At 41.8% G+C, this 20,345-nt stretch overlaps 1 protein-coding gene across 1 annotated transcript in view; it reads left to right on the forward strand.

Moving 5' to 3' along the window:
- slc25a16 (solute carrier family 25 member 16) overlaps positions 1 to 17,671 on the forward strand; it is a 171,688-nt gene extending 154,017 nt beyond the window's left edge. Inside the window, exons 6-10 of the mRNA XM_041209003.1 lie at positions 9,246 to 9,367; positions 12,314 to 12,380; positions 13,125 to 13,287; positions 15,190 to 15,258; positions 16,999 to 17,671. Of these exons, the coding sequence (XP_041064937.1) occupies positions 9,246 to 9,367; positions 12,314 to 12,380; positions 13,125 to 13,287; positions 15,190 to 15,258; positions 16,999 to 17,155 (578 nt within the window). The 3' untranslated portion in view covers positions 17,156 to 17,671. The remainder of the gene's footprint in view (positions 1 to 9,245; positions 9,368 to 12,313; positions 12,381 to 13,124; positions 13,288 to 15,189; positions 15,259 to 16,998) is intronic.
- Positions 17,672 to 20,345: the final 2,674 nt, after the last annotated feature.

The following is a 20,345-nucleotide window of genomic DNA, read 5'->3' on the forward strand; positions in this document are numbered from 1 at the left end:
TATAAACACTGGCTACAAAACCAGGTCAGAGGCTAGGAATCCTGCATGGAGTAACTTATCTCCTGACTCCCTAAAGCCTGTCCATCATCTATAAGGCACAAGTCAGGAATGTGATGGAATGTTCCCCACTTGCCTGGATGAGTGCAGCTCCCACAACACTGAAAAAGCTTGACACCATCCAGGACAATAGGGTTGTTGTGGTGGGTGATTTTAACTTTCCCTATATTGACTGGGAATCACTTAGAGCTAGGGGTTTGCATGGTGCAGAATTTGTAAGGTGCATCCAGGAGGGCTTCCTGAGACAATATGTAGATAGTCCAACTAGGGAAGGGGCAATACTGGACCTGGTATTAGGGAATGAACCCAGCCAGGTGGTTGAAGTTTCAGTAGGGGAGCATTTCTGGAAAAGTGACCATAATTCAGTAAGTTTCAAGGTACTGGTGGATAAGGATAACAGGAGTTCTTGGGTTAAGATTTTTAATTGGGAGAAGGCTAATTATAACAATATTAGATAGGAACTGAGGAATCTAGACTGGAGGCGGATGTTTGAGGGCAAATCAACAACTGACGTGGGGGGAGCTTTCAAACGTCAGTTGATAAGAATTCAGGACCAGCATGTTCCTGCTAGGATGAAGGATAAGTATGGCAAGTTTCAGGAACCTTGGATAACGAAAAGAAAAGGGAAGCATTCGTAAGGGCTAGAAGGCTGGGAACAGATGAAGCCCTTGGAGAATATAAAGAAAGTAGGAAGAAACTTAAGCAAGGAGTCAGGAAGGCTAAAAGGGGTCATGAAAAGTCATTGGCAACCAGGATTAAGGAAAATCCCAAGGCTTTTTATACATATGTAAAAAGCAAGAGGGTACCCAGGGAAAGGGTAGACCCACTCAGGGACAGAGGTGGGAATCTGTGTTTGGAGCCAGAAGAAATGGGAGAGATACTAAATGAATACTCATCAGTATTCACCAAAGAAAAGGACTTAGCGGTCGATTTTTCTAGGGAAGAGTGTGTGGATAGCCTGGATCATGTTGAGATCAAAAAAGAGGTGTTAGGCATCTTGAAGAATATTAAGATGGATAAATCTCCAGGGCCAGATGGGATCTACCCCAGAGTACTGAAGGAGGCCAGGGAGGAGATTGCTGGGGCCTTGATAGAAATCTTTGTATCCTCACTGGCTATGGGTGAGGTCCCAGAGGACTGGAGAATGGCCAATGTTGTTCCATTGTTTAAGAAGGGTAGCAGGGATAATCCAGGAAATTACAGGCCGATGCGCCTTACATCAGCGGTAAGGAAATTATTGGAGAAGATTCTTTGTGACAGGATTTACTACCACTTGGAAGCAAATGGGCGTATTAGTGAGAGGCAGCATGGATTTGTGAAGGGGAGGTCATGTCTCACTAACTTGATCGAGTTTTTCGAGGAAGTGACAAAAATGATCGACGATGGAAGGGCAGTGGATGTTATCTACATGGATTTCAATAAGGCCTTTGATAAGGTCCCACATGGCATACTGATACAGAAGGTAAAGTCGCACGGGATCAGAGGTGAGCTGGCAAGATGGATACAGAATTGGTTTGATCATAGAAGACAGAGGGTAGCAGTGGAAGGGTGCTTTTCTGAATGGAGAGCTGTGACTAGTGGAGTTCCGCAGGGATCAGTGCTGGGACCTTTGCTGTTTGTAGTATACGTAAATGCTTTGGAGGAAAATGTAACTGGGCTAATTAAGTTTGCAGATGACACTAAGGTTGGAGGAGTTGCAGATAGTGAAGAGGATTGTCAAAGGATACAATGGGATATAGATCAGGTGGAGACTTGGGCGGAGAAATGGCAGATGGAATTTAATCATGACAGATGTGAGGTAATGCATTTTGGAAGGTCTAATACAGGTAGGAATTATAGGAAGTAAATGGCAGAACCGTTAAGTGCATCGACGGGCAGAGGGATCTGGGTGTACAGGTCCACGGGTCACTGAAAGTGGCAGCGCAGGTGGATAAGGTAGTCAGGAAGGCATATGGCATGCTTGCCTTCATCTGCAGGGGTATTGAATATAAAAGCTGGGAAGTCATACTGCAGCTGTATAGAACCTTGGTTAGGCCACACTTGGAATATTGCGTGCAATTCTGGTCGCCACATTACCAGAAGGATATGGAGGCGTTGGAGAGGGTGCAGAGGAGGTTTACCAGGATGCTGCCTGGTTTGGAGGTTATTAGCTGTGAGGAGAGGTTGGAGAAACTCGAATTGTTCTCAGTAGAGCGACGGAGATTGAGGGGTGACTTGAAAGAAGTTTACAAAATTATGAGTGGCATGGCCAGAGTAGACAGTCAGAAGCTTTTTCCCAGAGTGGAAGAGTCAATTACTAGGGGACATAGATTTAAGATGAGAGGAGAAACTTTAGAGGAGATGTGCGGGGCAAGTTTTTTACGCAGAGTGTGGTGAGTGCCTGGAATTCGTTGTCAGAGGAGGTGGTGGAAGCAGGTATGATAGTGGTGTTTAAGAGGCAGCTTGACAAACACATGAAGAGGATGGGAATAGAGGGATACAGACCCCGGAAGTGCAAAATGTTTTAGTTTGATAGGCAATATGATCGGGGCAGGCTTGGAGGGCCGAAGGACTGTTCCTGTGCTGTACTTTTCTTTGCTTGTTCTTTGTTTGTTTGACAAAGCAGCCTGCTTGATTGGCACCACATCCACAGACATTCAATCCCTCCACCATGATGCAGAGTAGCAGCATTGTGTACCATCTACAAGATGCACTGCAGGAATTCACCAAGGCTCCTTAGACAGAACCTTCCATACCCACGACTATTACCGTCTAGAAGGACAAGCACATCAAATGGTTAGATTAGAAGTTCCCCTCCAAGTCACTCACCATCCTGACTTGGAAATATATCACCGTTCCTTCACTGTCCCTGGGTCAAAATCCTGGAACTCCGTCTCTAATTGCACTGTGGGTGTTCTTACACCATGTGGACTGTAGCAGTTCAAGAAGGCAGCTCACCACCATCTCTCAAGGGCAACTGGGGATGGGCAATAAATGTAGGCCTAGCTAGTGAAACCCACATCCCATGAACGAATTAAAAAAAAACCATTGAATTTATCTGCCATTGCCTTATTTTCTGTCATTAATTCCCTAGACTCACTTTCTATAAGACCAATGCTCACTTTGTTAATTCTTTTCCTTTTTAAATATCTACAGAAACTCTTTGTCTTTACATTTCTGGCTAGCTTTCTCTTGTACTCGAATTTTTCCCTCCTTATTAATCTTTTAGTCAGTTTTTGTTGTTTTTTATATTCTGTACAATCTTCTGACCTGCCACCCATCTTTGTGCTTTATCTTTACCTAAAAAGGTTAAAGACAGTATCAAACTTAATCACAGATGGTAGGTCCTCTGCTTGGAATTTTTCTTTCATGCTGGAATGTATCTATTCTGTGTGTTCTGAAATATGCCCTTAAATGTCTGCTACTGCATCTCTATTGACCTATCCCTTAACCTAATTTGCCAGGTCACTTTAGCTGGCTCAGTTTTCATGCCCTCATAATTGCCCTTATTTAAGTTTAAAATACTAATCTTAGACCCACTTTTCTCTCTTTCAAACTGAATGTAAAATTCAATCATATTATGTTCCCTGTTACCAAGGGGCACCTTCACTATGGAGTCATTAGTTAATCCTAAATCATTGCACAATACCAGGTCTAGTTTCGCCTGCTCTTTGGTTGGCTCCAGAAAGTGCTGTTCTAAGAAACCATTCTGAAAACATTCTATGAACTCCTCATTTGGGCTAACTTTGCCCATCTGATTTTTCTAATCTAAATATAGATTAAAATCCCCATGATTGTTGCCGTACCTCTCTGACAAGCTCCCATTATCCCTTCCTTTATACTCTGTCCTACCATGTGGTTACTCCCACAAGTGACTTCTTGCCTTTATCATTTCTCATCTCTCCCCAAACCACTCCTACACCCTGATTTCTGAACTTAAGCCATCCCCCTCTGCTGTGCTAATACCATCATTAATTAACAGAGCTACCCATCCACCTTTTTTTAGCTTCCTGTCCTTCCTACATGTCATGTACCCTTTAATATTCAGGTTCCAATCTATGTCATCCTGCAACCGTGCCTCTAATGGCTATCAGATCACACTTATTTATTTCTATATGCGTTATCAGTTCATCTGTTTTGTTTCGAATGCTATGTGCATTCAGTTACAGAGCCTTTAGTTTTGTCTTTTTATTATTTTTGTAACATTTAACCTTATCTGCTGATTTACCTTTAGATTTGTACTCTTTGTCCTTTCCTGTCACAGTCTGTTTATCCTTTCCCATATTAGTACCTTTCTCTCTTGCCTTGTCTCTACTCTTTGATTTACCACATCTTCCCAAATTTGATCCCTTGCCGCTACTATTTAGTTTAAAATCCCCTCTACTTCCCTAGTTACGAAGCTTGCTAGAACATTGGTCCAAGCATGGTTCAGGAGCACATTGTCCCCTTTCCCAGTACTGATGCTGGTGCCCCACCAACCGGAACCCACTTCTCCAAACCCAATCTTTGAGCCACGCATTCGTCACTTTTAATTTAGTGGCTAGCTCCTAATACTCTCTATGCAGACTCTTTCCTAGTCATTCCAATGTCGTGGTACCTATGTGGACCACAACCATTGGATCCTCCCCCTCCCACTGCAAGTTCCTCTCCAGCCTTCAACAAATATTCCGAATCCTGGCACCATTCAGGCAACACAGCCTTCTGGATTCTCGCTCTTGACTGCAAAGAACAGTGTCAAACCCCCTGACTATACTGTCTCCTGTCATTACCACATTCCTCTTCGCTCCTCCCACTTGAATGGCATCCTTCACATTGGTGCCATGGGCACTTTGCTCAGCCATCTTGCATTCCTTCTCATCATCCACACAGGTAGCAAGCACCTCAAGCCTGTTGGACAAAGTCAGGGGCTGAAGCTCTTCCATCACTACATGGTAGTTCCCCATACCTGCCTGACTCTCAATCATACTTTTCTGTCCCTGATCATTGACCAACTCTAAAGTTCTACCTAACGTAAGGGGAATGACTGCCTCCTGGAACAAAGTGTCCAGGTAACTTTTTCCCTCCCTAATGCCCCGCAATGTCTGCAAGTCAGAGCCAAGGTTGCCTAAGCTGCAGACACTTGCTGCAGATATGGTTGTCTGGGATTGCAGTACATTTCACAGATTCCCACATGCTTGAGTCATGGCACACTACCAGCCCTGCCGTTTCTGTCTAACCATATTTATTTAATTAGTCAAATAGTTAATAATTTACACAGATAAAGTAATAGAAAGCTGCACTCACCTAGCTTGGAGACAAGGAAGGAAACTCACCAACTACTGGAGACTGGAAAAAAATGCAGGAAAAGGAGCACCTCTCTGCCCCGAATTCCCACCTGAACCAAATTCCCAACTCCTCACCCAATCTACGTCTCACTCAGATGTTGTCTCGTATGCCGCGTGCCTCTTTCTATGATGTTAAAGAAAAATCTCACCTCTTTTAGAATTTATTTAGTATCTTCTTAAACTATTAATTTTAATTAATGCCTCCAGATCTTCGCTCTCAGGTCTCACTGTCTCCTGTCCCCTTTCTTAGACTACTCTTCGCCAAATTCCCCAGTACTGGACTCCATGCTGCAAATGTTGTGCATAGAAGTATTTCCTAATTTCACTTCTGAAGAGTCTGGCTCTAATGTATAGACTATGCCTCTTAGTCCTAGACTGCCCAATCAGTGGAAATAGTTTTTCTGTTTTTATGCTGTTCTCTTAATACCTTTAAAACTTAATCAAATCACCCATTAAGCTTCTAACTTCTAGGGAATAAAACCCTACTTTGTTTAATTTAATTTAACCCTTTGAGTCCAGGTATCATTCTGGGTAAGTCTGCATTCCAAAGGTGTAGTGCCCAGAACTACTCCAGGTGTGGCCTAACCAGGGCTTGTGTATTTGAAATGTGACTTCTTGTATCCTAGGCCTTTAGATATAAAGGCCAGCATTTCATTAGCCTTTTTGATTATTTTCTGTATCTGCCCATGATTTACGTACTTAGTGCATCTGTACTCCTAAGCCTCTGTGGTGAAAAGCTAGAAACAGTGGAGGTCCATTTAAAAGGTATCCTGTTCTATCCTTTTTAGCAGCGACGAGGTCACGTTTGTCTACATTCAAATCCATTTGCCTCAGATATGCTCATTTCCTTAATCTATGAATATCCCTTTGTAGTTTTAAACCATAGAAAAGTTACAGCACAGAAGGAGGCCATTCTTGTCCATGCCAGCCCGAGGACACCCAGGTTCCCTTTTTAATCCCACCTTCCTGCACCTGGCCCTTATCCCTGCAGCTTACAGCACTTAAGGTGCAGATCCAGGTACTTTTTAAAAGAGTTTAGAGTTTCTGCCTCTACCACCAACTTGGGCAGTGAATTCCAGACACCCACTACCCTCTATGTAAAAAAAGTTCTTCCTCACGTTCCCCCTACACCTTGAATCTATGTCCCCTGGTTCTAGAATTCTCCACCAAGGGAAACAATTTTATCCTATCCACTCTATTCCTCTCATAATTTTGAACACCTCAATCAAGTCATCTCTCAGTCTTCATTGACCTAAGGAAAATAACCCCAACCTATCCAATCTCTCCTTGTAGCTACACTTTTCTACCCTGGCAACATTCTTGTAAACCTCCTCTGCACTCTCTCCAGAGCTATTATGTCCTTCCTGAAATGTGGTGACCAGAACTGCACACAATACTCAAGTTGTGGCCTCACCAGTGTTTTACACAATTCCAATATTATACTTCCAATTATACTGCTGCCAATCTTTGTCATTGGCAAATTCTGATATTTAGCTTTCAGTCCCTTCATCAAGTCATTAATGAATACAAAGAATAGTTGCGCCCCCAAAACATCATTGCAAAATATTACTAGTCACATCCTGTCCCATTGTCCCCAATCTCTGTGTCCTCCTGCTTAGCTAATTTCTGACAATAATTCACCTTCAATTCTATGAGCTTCAACTTTAGCTAACAGTCCCTTGTAAGGGACTTTACCAAATGCCTTCTGGAAGCCCATATAAATAGCATCTATTGACATTCCCCTGTGCACTACTTTAGTCAGCTCTTCTGGTTTATCAGGCGTACTGTACCCTTCACAAATTCACGCTTTTTCTCTTTTTCTCTGACTAGCTGAAAATTTTCAAGATGCTCAGTCACCCTAACCTTAATTATAAACTAATGATTTCCTGATAACAGATGTTATGTTAACTGGCCTGCAATTCCCTGTAGTAGGTATTTTCTTGTTTTGTGCATGTGTGTTTTTTTAAATTGCAAATACTCTGCTTTTCCATTTCATTTAAATTTAAATCTTAATTAGCTGGGTGACATGCACAACTTTCCAGTCTAAAAGAATAGTTCCAGAATCGAGAACTTTTGAAAATTATATTTAGGGCATCCACAATGTTCTCACCTACTTCTTTTAAACCTTAGGATGGAAACATCTGGTGCTGGGGATTTGTCACCCTTTACTGTCATTATTATCTTCTTTACTGTTACATGTTAACCTTGTTGAGTCCCTGATTCAGTATTAATTTCCTTGGGATTTCTGGCATGCTAACATCTTCCTCTTCCTGGCACGCTAACATCTTCCTCTTCCTGGCACAAAGTAACATCTTCCTCTTCCTGGCACAAAGTAAATGTTCAACTTGGTTGCCATTTCCTTATTTTCTTGGACAGCATCACAGTTATCAGTTTTCAAGCGGCCCACATTACTCTTGAACACCCTCATTTTCCTAATAAAATTGTCACAATATTTTGTGTTGCTTTTGCTATTCCTCACATTTCATATCCATTTTTGTAGCTCTTACAATCAGTCACCCTTTGATTTTCTTTGTATCTTTTCCATTTGCTAGGATCTCCATTATTGTTTGCATTTTATGTGCATTTTTTTAATATTTATATTGTCTCTTACCTCTTTAATTGCCCATTGCTGTTTTTTTTTTGGCAAGGAGAACTTTTGTCCCTTGGAGGTACGACTTATTCTGTATCAGGTTAAATTATTTTTGAGCACCTCCCATTAACAGGCTTGCCCAGTTTAATGTGGACAGTCACTGTCTCCTTGCAAAAAGTCAGCCAGACCTCAGTCTAGAATCTTAGCTGCTTTTCCTCTATTGTTCTTTTCAAAAACTATATTATGATCACTATTAGATGATGGCCAGTTGGTAGTACAGAACTAGAATATTGCTGAAAAGAAAGACATGTCCCCCAAGGTTTTCAAAACAAATGTGAGAATGCCAAATTTCAAACGATCACAATTTATACCATAGGAGAAAAGGGTACTGACTGGCCGGCAAGTTGACTCTGATTGGCCAAGGCTAATTATATAATGGTTCATTTGTGCCTTGTAGTCGGGAAAGGCTTTGTGGAGTCAGGAGGTGAGTTACTTGCTCCAGAATAACCAGCCTCTGACCTGCTCTTGTAGCCATTGTATGTGGCTGGTCCAGTTCAGTTTCTAGTCAATGGTAACCCCCAGAATGGGGGACTTGACAATGGTAATGCCGTTGAATGTCAATGGGAAATGGCTAGATTCTCTCTTGTTGGAGACCTTGACAACATTGATGACCCTTTCCCTGACCAAAATCTAATCAATCAAATGTCAGCATTTGGAACAAATGAGCATTAAGCTTTCTTTGGCAGCTGGAAAGCTGTGTTCTTGATGATCAGACTATGCTCAGTGCATTTTCTTCAGAGTAGAAGGCAGTTGCAGTGGTAATTTTCAACACCAGATTTGCCTTTGACGGTCTGACTCATATGAGTGTTAAAGTTGCCCCGTGGCTTAGATGTTCATTGAGCTTGATTTTTGATTTTTGTCTGGGCTGCTTCTGGTTGACACATTGGTGCTGATGATGGCAGGATGACATTTTCCAGGGAGTGGTAATCTTAATGTCATCAGGGAAAGTTATCAAGTTTCAATGCAAAGCCCCTATTGATCTTGCCAGCATTCCCCTTTAATCCGATCATAGGCCAAATGATAACACAGGAAGTACGTTTGGCCACTGGAGATGTACATAATTGTGGCAAATGTATCTATTCTACATGAGATTGTTAAAAATGTATGCATGGGTTTTGCTGTGGCTCAAACTGTTACTACACTAACATTGCAGAAACATGCCTCCTTAGTTTGGGTTTTGATTCACTTCTTGCTCTTTCACAAAACAGCGGACAATAAGTAGTTTTATTTTACAGGGATGACTGCAGTGATATGTACCTATCCACTTGACATGATTCGAGCGCGTCTGGCATTCCAGGTGAAGGGCGAGCACAGGTATGCTGGAATCATTGATGCTTTCAGGGTCATTTATACACAGGTGAGTATTGCATCTTTCTGTTGCACTTTATGAGAAACTAACCCGATGAGGTATATTGGAACTGGTTAAATGTTGAGATTTCCTGATATGTTAGTAAGCATTGCTGTTCAGTATTTCAATGACCAAAGCATAGATCATATTTTGCAGATTTCGGTGTGTGAACTTCAAATACGTGGTTATAAAAGGATCTGGGTTTTGCCCTCATTTCACATAGCTTTTTCTTTAGCCCATCCCTCCCCTTAAAATGCTGGAATCTATCTGTCTCTGCGCTGTGGTTTGTGTAAATTAAAATGAGGTAACTAGGGTCAAATGCCTACTAAATAAATATAAACATTTTATAATTTGGTTGACTTTTAAGTACACAGCAAGATAAAATGATAGTATGGAATGAGAAAAGACCATGTTTTAAATTTGTTCTTGGGACCTGCTATTCGCTCCTCCTCATTCCCAGAAGACACTGTTCAGGTACCTTCCTTTAACCACAGGAGTGCTTGCAGTGAAAAAAAATATAAAAACAAAAAACTGCGGATGCTGGAAATCCAAAACAAAAACAGAAACACCTGGAAAAACTCAGCAGGTCTTGCAGCATCGGCGGAGAAGAGTACAGTTGATGTTTCGAGTCCTCATGACCCTTCAACAGAACTAAGTAAAAATAGGAGAGGGGTGAAATATAACCAGCTTATATTTCACCCCTCTCCTACTTTTACTTAGTTCTGTTGAAGGGTCATGAAGACTCGAAACGTCAACTGTACTCTTCTCCGCCGATGCTGCCAGACCTGCTGAGTTTTTCCAGGTATTTCTGTTTCTGTTTTTGTGCTTGTAGTGAAGGTGCTTCCAGTGTGTTAGACAGGGATTTCCAGGATTCTCATCTGGTGGTGAAGAAGGAATGACAATCTGGCAGGATTCTGTTCCTGTTAGTTAGTAGTTAATGTGACTCCATCGTTAAGCCACTGTGCTTTCCTTCCAGGAATTTCCTGCATTTGCAGGGCAGGTTCAGAGCAGCAACACTGCTCCTGAAGGATTTACCATCACTGGGAAGGTAGAAATTCAAAACTGCAGAGTTTAAAACAATGCGACCATTTAAAAGGATGCAGATGCTTTAACAGAGCAGCAAATAGCAGTGGCAATAAAGGCAGCCCCACCCCTATCTGGATGATCAGGCCCAAGGTACCCCTGACACTGGGACTATGGCCTCATTGCCATGAGCCAGAGTAACAGGCGGCGCTCCCATTAGAATCACAGCACAGAGTCCTGTTCCCTAGCTCTGAAGAAGTCATAAGGCCTCGAAACATTAACTCTGTTTCTCTCTCCACAGATGCTGCCAGACCTGCTGAGTTCTTCCAGCATTTTATGTTTTGATTTCGAACTTCCAGCATCCACAGTATTTTGCTTTCATCCTGGTCCCCAATGCTGCTCTTTAATCAGGCACTGTCCCCCTCCTTAACATATCTCCCATTCTCAGAATCCCTCTTATCCCTCTGCCCTTGCAACTATTACCTCATCTCCAAAATTCTTGTGTGTTGTAGCCTCCAAATTGGGTCAACTTCCCACAAGTCCATGTTTTAATCAATCCTATCAGGTGTCTACTTCTGCTGCAGTACTGAACCTGCCCTTATCAAAGTCAGAATGGCATCTGTTGTGATTGTGACCATCACAAATTTTCTCTCCTCATCCTTATTGACCTATCTGCAGCCTTGACACAGTTGATCACATCACTCTTTTCAAGTACCTTTCCTGCTTTGCCTAGCTGGGTGGGACTATCCCTGATTGATCCCTTTCTTATCTATTCAGTTGTAGCTAAAGAATCACCTGTAATGACTTCTCTGCCCACTCCCACACCATTACCTCTGGCGTTCCTCCTATTTCTCATCTCCATGCTTCAACTTTATCCAAAAACACATCTGTTGCACATGTACTCAACAGCACACTGCTCTACCTCACCACCAGCTCTTTTGACTCCGCCACTCTTTCTGATTTGTCAGTCTACTCGTCTAACATCTAGTACTGAAGGAGCAAAAATTTCTCCCAATTAAATATCTGGATGACCGAAGCCATTGTTTCTGGACCTCATCACAAACTCCCTTCCCTTGCCATAAACTCTACCCCTTTCCTTGGAAAATGTCTGAGAATGAACTAGATCATTCTTAACCTTGGTCTCATAAAGACGACCTACTTTCACGTTGATAACATTGCCGGAATATGAATATGCCTTAGCTCATCTGTAGACATCCCCATCTCCATGCCTTTGTTACCATTATACTCATCCGTTCCAATGCTCTCCTGGCCGGGCTTCCATTCTCCATAAAACGTGAGCTCATTCAAAATTCTACTTCCTGTGTCCTTTAACTCACCAATTCCTGTTCGCCCATCACCTGTGCTCTCCTGTTCACCCATCACCTGTGCTCTCTGGCCTACATTGGCTCCCAGTCTGACAATACCTCAATTTTAAAATTCTCATCCTTGTTTTCAAATCCCTCATAGCCTTGCCCTCCCTATCGCTATAACCACCTCCAGCCTCACAAGCCTCTGAAACCTCTTGTGCTCCTCCAATTCTGACCTCTTGTGCATCCCCAATTTTAATCATTGTACCCTTGGTAGCTGTGCCTATGTAACAAGGTGTTAAATTTTGTTTGATAACACTGCTGTGAAGTGCCTTGAGATGTTTTACCACATTATAGGTGCTATGTAAATGCAAGTTCTTGTTGCTGTTGTCACTGCTCAGAGTCCTCCTCACTGGGGTCCTAGGGGTCACTTTGCACCAAAGGCTGCAATATCTGATACTGCCTCCCTGTGGCAGGTTGTGAAAGACTCAAGCCCATTGCTTAGAGAGGTGCTGTTGCTGCATTAATGGAGGCCATTCTACTTTGTTTTTGTACAGTTGTAACTAAATATTGATTGAATGAGGAAGTTTATTCGTGACCCAAATTTTTTTTTTCTGTTTATAAGGAAGGAGGATTTCGAGGGTTTTACAGAGGTCTGACTCCTACTATCATTGGCATGGCTCCTTATGCAGGTATTTAGAGGACTTAAAGAACATCTTTTTTTCATTAATGCTTTCAGTAAACATCTCTGTAACAACTGAGGGCTATGGTACATTTAAAAACTGCCCGCTTATCCCTCCGCTTTCACTTCTAATATCAAACGTGAAGATGATGAACTGCTTCATCTCTCAAATTATTTTTATTCTTTCACAGCATTTGTCACTAATAAAGCCAGCATTTATTATCCATCCTAATTGCCCTTCTGAAGGTGGTAGGGACACAACTGAGAGGCTTGATAGGCCATTGCAGAGAGCAGTTAAGAATCAGCCACATTGCTGTGGGTTGAGAGTCACATGTAGGCCAGACCGGGTAAGAACAGCAGATTTCTTTCCCTAAAGGGCATGAGTGGAGTTTCACGAGAATCCAGTCACCATTACTAGCTTTTTATTCCAGGTTTAATTAATCAATTAAATCTAAATTCCCAGCTACTGTGGTGGGATTTGAACTCAAGTTTCCAGATCATCGCCTCTTGATTACTAGTCCAGTAACATTACCACTATGCTATTGTACTCCAGTACAGAACTATAATAAAAGCCTATACATCTAACCCATGTGTCACCTCCCTTACTGCGGCTTTCTCCTGCACACTCCATGCTCACCTATTTTATGACCCTAATCCTGTCCTTTCTGTACCCCGCCCCCCCTTATGTTCATATCTCGCATTAATCAAAAGCAGCAATTCCAGATGTTTACATTGTATTAAATATTAATTTCAGGAATTTCATTCTTCACCTTTGGCACTTTGAAGAGTATTGGCCTCAATCAGGCTCCTGGCATTCTTGGAAGACCTTCTTCTGACAATCCTAATGTTTTGGTTTTAAAAACCCACGTGAACTTGCTATGTGGTGGAATAGCGGGAGCATTTGCTCAAACAGTATCGTAAGTGTTCATCTGCACAATGGGGAGGAGAGGGAGGGAAGCATGGGCCATGCCAATTCTGCTTGCTCCAAAAATTGTTTTCATAGTAGACAATTGGTTTAAAAAAAAAAGAAATCTGACGTATTTTAGATTTTACTATTACTATTACTTTCATCTAAATTCCAAATAGCTGAAACAGGTCATCTGTTTGTAACTGGTCCCCATGATCTGATTGTAACTGGTCCCCATGATCTGATTGTAACTGGTCCCTATGATCCGATTGTAACTGGTCCCTATGATCCGATTGTAACTGGTCCCTATGATCCGATTGTAACTGGTCCCTATGATCCGATTGTAACTGGTCCCTATGATCCGATTGTAACTGGTCCCCATGATCCGATTGTAACTGGTCCCCATGATCCGATTGTAACTGGTCCCCATGATCCGATTGTAACTGGTCCCCATGATCCGATTGTAACTGGTCCCCATGATCCGATTGTAACTGGTCCCCATGATCCGATTGTAACTGGTCCCCATGATCCGATTGTAACAAGACGCAGTGATAGGTCACAGTGGAACATAGGAACACAAATTGGTCATTCAGCCCCTCGAATTTGTTCCACACTGAATTAGATCATGGCTGATCTGTATATACTCTCCTTGTTCCTGTAACTTAATATACTTGTCTAAAAAAAATCCTTCAACCTCAGTTTTTAAATTTTCAGCAGCTTTTTGTGACAGTTTTCAACTATCCTTTGTATGAAGAAGTGCTTCCTGCCATCACTCTTGAATGGCCTGGCTCTAGGTTGTACCCTCTTGTTCGGACTCTTTCACCAGAGGAATCTTTTAAAAATCTACACTATGGAACGTTTTAACCATCTTAAACTTCTCAACTAGACCACCCCTTAATCTCCTATATTCAGTGGAATACTAGATTAGTCTATACAATTTAAACAAAGCTCTGTGCAGCTGTGACATAATTTCCACCCCTTTGCATTCTAACGCGCTTGAGACATTACCTTTTTATTTAATTTTCATATCTGCCTCCTAGTTTTTACTGAATTTTGAACTTCAATCGCTAAATCGCTCTGTCAATCCTTGCTTCCTGCCATTTAGAAATATTTCTCTTCCATCTTCCTTAGGTCAAAGTGGATGACCTCACACTTTCCCACATTGAACTCCCTCTGCTGCAGTTTTATTCATTTAATGTCAACTTTCAGCTCCCATCTACATTATTTGCTGTGCCACCCAATTTGTTGTTATCAGCAAATATAGATATATGACTCTCTTGTCTTCCAACTGAGCCATGTATATAGTAATGTTCCCAGTACAGATGCCTGGGTTAGTCATCCCATGCTAATTTGAGTAAAGACTTATTATCCCAAGCTCCTAACCAATTTTTTATTCAAGCCAATAGTTTGTCTCTAATTTCATGTGCTCCCATTTTTAAGTTTCTGATGTGGAATCTAGTTCAATGTCTTCTGCAGGTCCATATAAATACACACTCCCTTATCTACCAATGTTTGTTACTTCATCAAAAAATTTCAACTAGATTCGTTAGACATGATTTGCCCTTTACAAATCGATGCTGGCTCTGTCTGATCAGCTCATATTTGTTCAAGTTGCAGTCACTCTGTCTCTAATAACTTTCTTACAACTGGCGTTGGGCTAATGGGCATATAATTTCCAAGTTTATCTTTCTTACTCTTAATTAATGGAGTATCATTGGCAATTTTCCACTCAAGGGCATAATTCCTGAATCAGGAGAGACTGGTGGGCGGCAGGTGGGCCCAGGCAACAATTTATAAAAACTTAGGACTTGTACACTAGCAGTTTTCTAATCATTGGCAATTTTTTCATTATTAGCAAAAATACTTCTAACGTCTTTTCAGGGATTGTGTTGAATTTTTGTTTCTGTTGTAGATACCCTCTAGATGTAGCTCGGAGGCGAATGCAGTTAGGCTCCATTCTGACAGAAGCTGATAAATGTGTGTAAGTATAATCTGTAGATGTAAAAAAATGTTTCTGGTAACGATAGGGGAATGTTATATGACAAGAGACTCTCAGTCCTCCTCTTTGCCACACATTAAGACAATTTTCAGTGGCATTGCCATCACTGAATCTCTCATTATCAATACCCTGGGGTTACCATTGATCAGAAACTGAACTGGACTAGTCATATAAATACTGTGGCTACAAGAGCAGGTCAGAGGTTGGGAATTCTGCGGAGAGTAACTCGCCTCCTGATTCCCCAAAGTATGTCCACCATCTACAAAGCACAAGTCCAGGAGTGTGATAGAATACTCTGCACTTGCCTGGATGAGTGCAGCTCCCACAACCCTCAAGAAGCTTAACACCATCCAGGACAAAGCAGCCCACTTGATTGGCACGTCATCCACAAAACATTCATTCCCCCCATCACTGATGCACAGTAGCAGCAGTGTGTACCATCCACAAGATACACTGCAGCAGTTTACCAAGGCTCCTTCAACAGCACCTTCCAAACACATGACTTGTACCAGCTAGAAGAACAAAAACAGCAAATGCATGAGAACACCTGCAAGTTCCCCTCCAAGCCGCACATCATTCTGACTTGGAATTGTAATCACTGTGGCTGGGTCAAAATCTTGGAACTCCCTTCCTAACAGCACTGTGGGTTTACCTACACCATATGGACTGCAGCAGTTCAAGCAGGCAGCTCACCACCACCTTCTCAAGGGCAACTGGGGATGGGCAATAAATGCTGGCCTAGCCAGTGACGCTCGCATCCCATGTAAGAACATTAAAAAATCTCTTCACATGGTGCAGTCACACTCAAATCGATGGCTGAAATACTTTTTAACTGAGCAGTGCAAGCTAACAGCTGAGTATTTACTACATAATGGAGTGCAATTTTAATAATAATAAAAACAAAATGCTGGTAAAACTCAGCAAGTGTGGCAGCATCTGTGGAGAGAGAAACTGTTCATGTTTTGAGTCCAATACGATTGTTCTTTGGGACATTGCTGGACTTGAAACGTTAACTCAGCTGCCAGACCTGCTGAGTTTTTCCAGCATTTTCTGTTTATGTTTCAGATTTCAAGTATCCGTAGTGTTTTGCTTTTATTTTAGTGCAGTTTTAATGTCAAATACAAGGGACAGATATGAAAAAAATCTATAAAATACTAGGAACTATCACAAAAAGCAAAAAGGAATGTTCGGTCTAACTCTGATAATGCAGCCTTACAGGCAGGGCCAGGTTCTCAAAACTCAGTGATTTGGGCTCATAGTGTCAGTAAATTTATAGAGGCCAGCACAAGAATATTGGGGTGAGAGCTATTGAAATACATTAATCCATTTAGATCACTTGGAGGCTTTGCCTACTTTCTTCTAATTCATAAACTGAGATTATCAAAATTGGGTGAGATTCAAACTTAGACCCTGTTACCCAAATGCCGTCCAACTCATTGGCCACTGCCCTTGACTATTGACCACTGTCTGGTGATCACTCTTTCTCTCTTATCGTGAAAGGATGCTGTGACCTAGGGATTAGACTATCTCCCTGTTTGGTCAGCATACACTGACCCTGGGGGTTTTTTGGGTTAGATTAAAATTGTTAACTAACATTAATCAGTACAAAGGTTCCTCAATGGTCCTAATCATCTGGTTAATTCAGTAGGAAACTTAAATTGTTTGTAACGCTGGTGTGTTTACATGGAATAATTTCCTGTTTAACCTCTTTTTCTCTTTTAGCTCGATGTGTAAAACATTGAAGTATGTCTACAAGGTGCACGGGATACCGAAGGGCCTGTACCGGGGGCTCACGCTCAATTACATCCGTTGTATCCCATCTCAGGCTGTGGCATTTACCACCTATGAGCTCATGAGACAAGCTCTTCATCTGAACTAAGGATGTTTCAGAATGTTAATCTGGACTATCGAATTCATTATTACAGCTCTGGGACTCTTAATCATGAGAACATTTCCACAGTGGGCACAGTTCTGGTCAGATGTGGACTCAACCATTATTTATTTAATTCAGTAATTGATTGTGATGAACACTGAAAGTCAGCATCCGTGTGCTTTGTGTTTTTAGGTATACACACCTTATGGCTGTCTCCTGCCACATGTCTCTTATTTCACTAGGCCAGAAAATCAATTTCAGTTCCTGCACACCAGCTTTGAAGAGAGGAAGATGAGTTTAATATGGGCAGAACAATTGGACCTAAGTTTGCCAGCAACATTTTCTGTTACTTTATGTATGAATATTTTATCAATCCGTTCATCATGTGTACAGATATAACTCTTTGTTGTAAGGTTTATTTTGCATCCTTGATCGAATATTTGGTGTATGTTAATTTTTAAAATTGTAATAATTGTAATCTCTGGCAATTGATGCTGCAGTAAATCTTTGTGAATATTTGTAGATATAGCCTTGAGATTGGTTTTGTGCTTGGGATAATTATTCTGGCCAATTTTTTCTCCTCAGAATGGTAACAGTAAGCTTCCAGGTATTTGGATTTGATGCAGATTTCTTCAGAGCACCATTGTATTTTATAATGCTGGTGTGTTAGTACCAAATCTTCTGTGTGTTGTGCAGGAATCGAGCTCCAGTGGCTACTATCCCTCTACCCAAATGGGTCCTTCGTTTACCAAAGAGATCTGCCATTGAATGTAGGGCTGCAAATGCTGTCACATCCAGATCTTCATTTTGCTTTTCTATTGGTCTCTTTGTGTGGAAGATTAATATGGACAAGGACTGGTCAAGAAATCGACCATCTGCTGAATTGGCCTAGTGTTTATGCTCCACCTCAGCATCCCTTTTTATCTCACCTGATCATATCTTTCTGTTCCTCCCTCCTTTGTATTTATCTAGCTTCTCCTTAAATCCATCTGTGTTAGTTGCCTCATTTAGCTCATGCTGGGGTTGCAAAATGGAGTCTCCAGGAATTAAAGGATAGTGCAGACCTGGGAGAAAAACCGTGGGACATCTTAAAAAAGATGTGTTCTATTTTCATTTTCTCTTGAATACTTTTGAGAAAAGGTTGTTTGACAGACAGTGGCAAATCAGCTAATTTGGTAAGGAAGACTCTTGTTGCTTTCTCATCAGTATGGAAGGGCCATGTCGTGTGACCATTGATGGGAGTGGACTAGAGTGGAACCTAGGGGATGGTTGGAGGCAGGAGATCTCACGATGAAACCTTCAGGAAGATGTCAAACCAGAACTGCAGGCAAAGAAAGTCAGGGTTATGTAGTGATCTTATCAGCCACTGGCAATGCAGAGCCACCTCATTGACTGGGAAGGAGATCTTGTTCCAGGAGGCTGCAACAATGACTGGCCATGAAAGACTGAATCTCCTGAGACACTTGCTGTGTCATGTTGAGGAAGCTGATCATCTGCCTGTAGGCCCTGTGCTTGATTCGCCTCTTTCAAATTGGAGCTTTGTGTTCAACCCCTCAGTCCTGTGGAGCAGCATGGAGAAGGCAGCTGCTGCTAGTGCCGACATTGCTACTTCTCTTGTTGCTCATCAGGGGTTCATGTTATAACTGCATAAACTGTTAATGCTGCAGTGAAGGGCTGACAGCAGGGAAGATTAGATCAATGTGCATAAAGTTCATAGGTGAAATTACTTCAAAAAGTTAGAAATTCCCCATATAGCAGTGAAAACACGCTCAGAATAAGTGCTGTGAATGAGAATTTTACATACGTATGAACATTTGAATTAGGAGTAGGCCTTGAGCTTACTCCTCCATTCAAAAAGATTGCGGCCTCAACTCCGCTTTCCTTCCTTTTCTCTCTCTGGGGTTTTGTTGAATGAGAGGTGAACTAAGTGAAACGTATGAGATATCGAGATAAAAAAATGCTGGAAACACTCAAAGTCTGGCAACATCTGTGGAGAGTGAAACAGAGCTCATGTTTCAAGTTGATGACCTTTCATCAGAACATGGATACTGAGATGATGTTTCCTCTGACTGGAGTCCAGAACTAGGGGCATAGTCTCACGATAAGGGGTCAGGCATTAGGACTGAGATGAGAGTGGGATGTGAATATTTGAAATTTCATACCCCAGAGGTTGTGGATGCTCAGTCTTGAATATACTCAATGACTAGAATCCAAAAATTTATTGATCTCAAATCAGAGGCTAAACATCAGGTGGGAAAGTGGCATTGAGGGCAAGGATCAGCCATGGTCTTATTAATTAGTAGGCGGGCTCTTGAGGCCTCCTCTTGATCCTATTTTTAAAATCTTATAATAAAGGCTGTAACAAAGTGTGCTGGAGTACTGACCAATGACAGGCAAGGCTAATCTACAATGTGTAGTTTGAGAATATTAACCAACGACAGTAAAAGCAGTAACCGACAGTGTGAAGGAGTTTTAACCAGCTTTAACCTTCAGTATGCTATTGGAGAGTTTCCTACACCACTCCTTCAGCCATGTTTATTCCTATTAATGCACATGGTTTGGATAATAATGCAGCGGTTATAACTGTTAAAGCTCTTTGTTAACTTGGTTTCTAGTTCCTGGTACACTTCAAACAGGACCTCTTGTTCACTCTTCCTGATGATGGTCCCAATATGGGTCATATTGAACACCCCCTTCCACCAGCCTTTTGAGCCAGTTCAAGATGTTTCTCACCAAGACATCAGGTAGGTAACATATCACATGGGATCTTTGATCCTTATTAAGGATGGTATCTGTCCCCCCTAATTATCACAGAATTGTTACACCACAGGGAGATGTCATTCGGCCCATCGTGACTATGCCAGCTCTCCAAATGAACAATGCACCTAGTGCCATTCTCCCTTCTGCTTCCTCCCCATAAACCTGCACATTCTTCCTTTTCAAATAATCCAATTCCTCCTTGAATGCCTTGATGGAACCTGCCTCCACAACACTCTCAGGCAGCGCATTCCAGATCTTAACCACTCGCTTTATGACAGTTTTCCATGTCTCCTTGCTTCTTTTGCCAATTACCTTAAATCTGTGTCCTCTGCTCAGCGCTCCAGTAAGGGGCACATGAGACAGGCGACTAAACTGGAGTGAGACAGAGACTGAGTAGCAAATTAGGTTCACATAGTAAGTTCTGGTAAGTCCTTTT

This window comes from Carcharodon carcharias, chromosome 17 (genome assembly GCF_017639515.1).
Source record: "Carcharodon carcharias isolate sCarCar2 chromosome 17, sCarCar2.pri, whole genome shotgun sequence".
NCBI lineage: Eukaryota > Metazoa > Chordata > Chondrichthyes > Lamniformes > Lamnidae > Carcharodon > Carcharodon carcharias.